Source organism: Xenopus laevis, chromosome 1L (assembly GCF_017654675.1).
Source record: "Xenopus laevis strain J_2021 chromosome 1L, Xenopus_laevis_v10.1, whole genome shotgun sequence".
Lineage (NCBI taxonomy): Eukaryota > Metazoa > Chordata > Amphibia > Anura > Pipidae > Xenopus > Xenopus laevis.
Window position 1 is genome coordinate 208,784,491 of NC_054371.1, and position 6,152 is coordinate 208,790,642.

General features: G+C 42.2%; 1 protein-coding gene across 3 annotated transcripts in view; it reads right to left on the bottom strand.

Annotated features, from left to right (window-relative positions):
* mtrex.L (Mtr4 exosome RNA helicase L homeolog) overlaps positions 1-5,824 on the bottom strand; it is an 86,010-nt gene extending 80,186 nt beyond the window's left edge. For 2 of the 3 annotated variants that reach the window (XM_018266113.2, XM_018266117.2), the window contains exons 1-3: positions 5,478-5,824; positions 4,116-4,256; positions 2,833-2,899 (exon numbers count right to left, since the gene is read on the bottom strand). In XM_018266113.2, the coding sequence (XP_018121602.1) occupies positions 2,833-2,899; positions 4,116-4,256; positions 5,478-5,575 (306 nt within the window). In that variant the 5' untranslated portion in view covers positions 5,576-5,824. The remainder of the gene's footprint in view (positions 1-2,832; positions 2,900-4,115; positions 4,257-5,477) is intronic. The other variant, XM_018266111.2, reaches the window with a different exon arrangement.
* Between the last annotated feature and the right edge of the window lie 328 nt (positions 5,825-6,152).

Here is a 6,152-nt window from a genome sequence, read left to right on the forward strand (position 1 = left end):
AAGTATCTGGGAACGATACAAATATTCCGCTGATTAAGACAGCGACACCTATTGGCTGTATAACGGAATTACAACGCACCAATGGACGAACACTGCCACCTGTTGGTTAAACTCGGTTATAGTACATAATAGTGGCGCTTTATATCGGGAAAGGTTACAATGGGAATTTGCGACCAGCCTGTGTCTAAACGACCACTCACCCACTATATTTGACGTCATTTAGATTGTAAACTCGTGGGACAGAAACCGCCATCCTATTATCTCTTTGTATTAGTATTTTGATTGTAGTTGTTCAATGAATGTATTGTTCTGCTTGTGAGTACAAAACAAGCGCTACTCCGCTACAGAACGATTACATTGAATGCAGCGACACCTGTTGGTTGCGAGCTGTAATTGCACCTAAAATCTTCAGCTCAATTTGTGCAAATGTTTAATGTAGAACAGCGCCATCTGCCTGTCGCAAGCAGTCATAGCAAGAACTGTAACCCAGAGGCCAGGTTATTCCTTCTTTATTATCGTTACTGTTGGTTTATAAAATATTCTTCATTGTGCAGGTTTCAGAATCTTCAATTTTTAACATGCACCTGGGCACTTTCAGGTTACTAAAATAACTATGGACCTGTTTACTTTGCCTTTAAAAAACATCTTATTCTGCCAATTAATCCTGCAAGAGAAGCTCTGCATTTGCCTTTAAAGGAGACATATAGGATAAATAAATAAACCCTAATTTTGTAGGCAAGTATAAGTAATATATTGTTTCTTCACATGGTGCTAAAAATTAATATCTCCCCTTTATTGAAGCTCCCTATAGATGTTCTCTGGTCCCGGTCTGTGTTTCAAATGAGGGGTTGGCTTGTCCTAGGTCCCTGGCAAAAGCACAGTAGGAGGTGGGCAGCATATCACAGCCCTGCAGTCACACAAGCACAGACAGGCTTCAGTTCCCTATCAGGTACTACTAGCTGCTGATTGGTTCCTGTCCTACAGTGCAGTGAGCTCAGAGCTGCAGGCTCCCCTACACAGCCTGGGAATTGTGGAAGGGAGAAATTATTAGGGTTTTTGCAGATATATTCAATAAATCAGCATGAATCACTACTTTTAAAAGCACAGTTCTTCTATATCTAAATGAGTATAATGCACTGGTAGATTCTTATTTATTTATTTATTTTTTACACAAAATGTCTTTATAAATGAAGCCTCTTAATTTAGCAGACAACGAAACATTGATATTGTACAGAAATAACCTTTAATTGTAATACTATATAAATACTAGTCAAATTTCAATTAAATTAAAGCAACTCAGTCATACGTCACCCTCTGTAAAAATGTCAGATTTGAACTTTCTTCTGAGTCTATAATATATAGAGCAAGTGGTGTAATGCAGCAGCAACAGTTTCAGCTATGGAATAGCTACACCTATATACAGTATATCGTTTTGTAACTCTGGTTTAGTAACAACATCTGTTAGAAGCAGTCATAATTGAAATTCATTTCAATAGAATGCCATAATGGTAGTGTTGCATAGACCAGCCCAAAACCTAGGGGACCTGACAAACCACTTTCCAATGCCTAAAGATTCCCCCTCTTACAAACCACTCTGTCAGTGCAAAAATTCATGGTACTTTGATTTATAAACTTGCAACCTGCCCATTGGCGAGGACAGAAATGTGCAGGTCTGACTCACTATGGCACAGCAGGTCAGTTTTGATTGAAAATGTACCAGCCAACTTTTATTTATTTATTTGCTCCCCTTATAGTGAGTTTGAAAGGACTGAGCTTCAAGAACTAAAGCTTAAAAAAAGTAGGGTAAAAATGCTACAATTTATGTTTTGGGTTTCTGTACCAGCTCAATGCAACTACAGCCCTTTAGTAGTGAAGATCTGCGTCTCCAAAGATGCCCCAGTAGCTCCCCATCTTCTTTTTTGCTAATCACTGCACATGCTCTGAGTGGGTCCCTAAGCTCATTAAGTGACCACAACACACAATATATAGAATTTAAAAATCACAATACAAGGCTTATTAGTAACGAATTTAGATTAACATTAAATGACAGTTCAGAAACGACTGCTAAGCTTAATTTCTCAAAAGCTGCCTAGAAGACACTGAGAATGTGCAGGGTCACTGACAAAAGATGGCCTAACAGAATCCAAGATGGTGAACTCCTGGGCACAACGTGTGCGGACTCCTGCTGTTTGCAAGGATTGACTACAAGTCACTGCACTAAAGACTTGGGAATGAGCTGCAACTGCATCAGAGGGAAAGTGAACTTTTCATTTGCTGATCAGATTTAACTTGCCCAAATAGGGCTGTGGGTCCTTTAGGAAAAGACATTTTTCTGAAAAGCAATGCTATTACTATTTTGCGTTATTGCAACCTCAGCAGTTATGAACTTTTCATTCATGTTTAAGCTGCTGTGTTAAATAAATTCAAACACAAAGTTCAGCTGGAAACCCTGTGCATTGTCTCTTATCTGTGTGAAAGGATCTGCTGTTACTACCTAAAGATCAACCCCCCTAACTTGCTATGCAACTTACAAGGCAACTAAGCAATTGCACTGCACAGATAAGAACAAATGTACAATCAATAAAAAAAGGATTGAGTATTGACAGGGGGGAGAGTTGTAGGGGGCGTGGGCATGTGGGAACCCTAGCCACCAATATTTTTTTTACTGTGTGGTGGGGGGCGGACCTGTAGGTGGGGCTTACGGTGGGTGCAGCCCAGGCGGCCCAGGAAATGTTGTCATATGGGGCCCTGCGATTTCTGATGGAGTATTGAAGATGTAAAGAGAAACTATATGCTTAGGGAAATAATAAAACTGCTTGTAAAGTCACTCACCTCATGAGTACATCCTTCCACGGTTTCTACTTCTTGAACTTTTACATGTGGCATTAGGTCTGCGAGGCTGCAGGGGGACCAAAAAAAAAAAAATACTATCTTTAAACAAGCACTAAAAGTCAGACCTGAGGATGCGTGTGTGTGTGTGTGTGTGTGTGTGTCTTTAAATCGTTTGTAAGGTTGCACATAGACTGAATGCAAGCAGACTGCATATGAATGCATAGATTCAGGTGTATCAAATGCATTCTGTGCATTTGATACAAAAGATCTTTCAAAGTACAACTATGCAGTTTGAGATTGAACATGTGGTACAATATAACAGCACATGTAGGAGTTTTGATAGGGACAATTAAGGAGGGGCCTAGTTTGCCATGAGGCCCATCAAGCTATTCTTGCTTTCTCATGACACATATGAAATATGCATAGTAAACACAGTTAAAGAGATTGCTCCCCTTCCGAACACTTTTTCCAGTTCATTTGGTTACAGACATAAGATGTGATCTTGAAAAGTGTGTTTTTTAATACGTAATAAAGTATGTTTTTCAATAAAAACAAATTAATTATTACAGCTGACTACTGAAATTCAGGTATTATGCTCATCAGGGCCAAAGATAAGAACTAATATCACATGCAAACAGTATACACTGTAGGCAAACCTCCCTCACACAGATGCTCTAGGGAGACATAAGACAGTGAAATATGAAACTTTAAACTGCAATATTAAAAACAATGGTCAAAAATAAAACACATATTTTACTAAAGTGATGGCATGTATAACATTTCAAGGGCGTATACCTTATTACAGGGTAAAGACATCACATGTCTATTACATTTCTTACTGTTAGCTGCACTGTCCACAAACTGGAGTTTGTGAACATCGAATACCCAGAGCACTTTATCCAAAAACCTACAATTCAGCCTGAAAAGGGTCAGGCACCAGAATATTTAGTGCAAGGCACGGAACACAAGCATATTTTAAATGGTTTTCCAATAATGAGAGAAGTTTTACACAATAATCTGGTGGTCTGGTTAATGAACCTATCTGGACTAAACATTTGAATTCTCCCCTTGCTACGGGCTCAGGGCTGCAGCACCTGGGACACCAATAGCTCCCCGTGAGATGACAGATGACATATTGCAATACTGAGAAGAATTGAGAGTGGTTTCAGGCATGAGCAACTACGAGAGCATGTATGTGAGATTTTTTTATTCATTCTAATAGAAGATAAAACTGGCAAATATATTCCCAGATTATTATTGCAAAATAAATAAAAAAATCTTACTTTACGTCGTCAGCAGATGATATCTCCAGTTTTGGCTTCTTCCCAAAAATAACATCGTCAGGTCCATCGATGTCGTCAGCCTCCCGCTTTGGCCTTGGAGCAGGACATGCCTCGCCACCTTTAGATTTAGCATTTTGTTTGCTGTAGTTGACATAAAATGATATACAGTGACTGTCAGGAATTAGAACAGAGTTTGAGTAACAAATTTGTGATTTAGAGTTGTAGTCTGACACAACAGATCCTTCCATTTAGCAACAGTCCAGTTCCTTAACTATATGATCAGCCTCTATAGAAAACTGGAACTCCAAATCCTAACGACTAAAGATCCTGATCCCACATTGGCCCATATGTACGGAATGCATTTTAGGACATCATCAGGAGAACACACGCTCCTGCATGCGCTCTCGTAAAGAAGTATGCAGAGCCGTTTCTTATTGTACTCACTTATACGAAAAAACTGCAGTCACACCTCCGTGCTGCCCACATTTGCTATTGCAATCTACCCACTGTGGCTCATTCCTCAGCCCTCCCTCCTTAGCTATCAGCAGAGCGGAGGTCTGAGCACTGAGGGCCGAGGAGGGAGGAGGGAATAGGACAGAACCACAAGGGGGGCGATTGCAATGGCAAATGTGGCCAGCACGTAGGTGTGACTGCAGTTTCTTCGGATAAGTGTGTAGAATATGAGAAGAGTCTGCATACGTCTTCTTTACGAGAGCGCATGTTCTCCTGATGATGTCCTAAAATGCGTTCCGTATACCGGTATATGGTGCGTTTCAGACTGTCTGATCAACATCTGAAGGAACATCAGCAAGATATCTATTGGACAGGTTAGTAACTCAATGGACCAAATAGGCATGTTGACAGGTCTGCATTATGATCCAATAAATGGCCCGGGGGCAATCAGCCACCTCAGCCCACAAAACAAAGTCCCTAAACAAGCATATCTTTATGTTTATATACAGCAGGGAACATGATGCACCAAATCTATTTTTGGTGGAATGGCCAGAAACCCTGGCCACTGGGTATTACTCATACGGGGCTCAGGAGTCAGTTTAGAGCAAAAACAATTGGCTCTAGCCAAGAATGTCCTAATCAGGCCTGGATTGACAATCTGCGGATTCTGTCAAATGCCAAAGGGGCTACTGTAAATGCCATAGTCACTATTTAGTGGGTCAGTGGGGGGTTGTATGGGCCTATGTGCCTATTTTGACTCCCAGTCCTGGTCCCAACAATCCCCCCTATCATTGCATAGCTTTGGTCTGAACTGCCCTGGGTATGCCATTATGTACCAGACAAAGCCCACAGAGGCTCCTCAAGGAAGCAGAATACCATAGCCAGTTCCCTTCTCTACCTCTTCCTTACCTGCTCTTGCCGGCTGACCCGGACAGGGCACTTTTGCTGGGCGCGGGGGTCTCTTCTTCGAACACACTAAACAACTCGTCTCCGAATGCGTCAGCCATCTTCGCCCCCTAAAGAGACAAGCTGCGCGTGCACACCAGCTTCACACCGGAAGTAAATAAACGGGGGGCCCAATAGCTCCTGAGATCCAGAGAGATGAATTAATGTCCCTATTAGCTACCGGAACACACTTCCAGCAAGAGACCGTAGAACACCGCAACCAAAATACCCAGATAATAGACTAACTAGCTGTCACGGCTTGATCACGTGTACTGACTAGTCGCTGACTAATGACGCACCGGCGCCAGTCACATTACGTAGGCCGGTACTAGTGGCAGTTCTACAGCGTTGATTGGTCCATGGGCTGTAGACGCGACGATGACGTCAGTGGGTCTAGCGCAAGGCTCAGAGTGATGATGGGCAGCACAGGGGCGATCTGATACAGGTGAGAAAGTAATGGGCAGGGGCTCAGCATGGCACTGATATACCGACACCGCATGTATCCTGCTCCGCTGGGTTCCAGCTTTATTCATTGTGGTGCAGTCATGCGGCTGAATCGCTACACATTCCTTCCCCGGCTTCTTCTGCTCATCGACTGGTCCCTGTTCAAGGAAAGTTCCATACGGGCCAGTGACACGT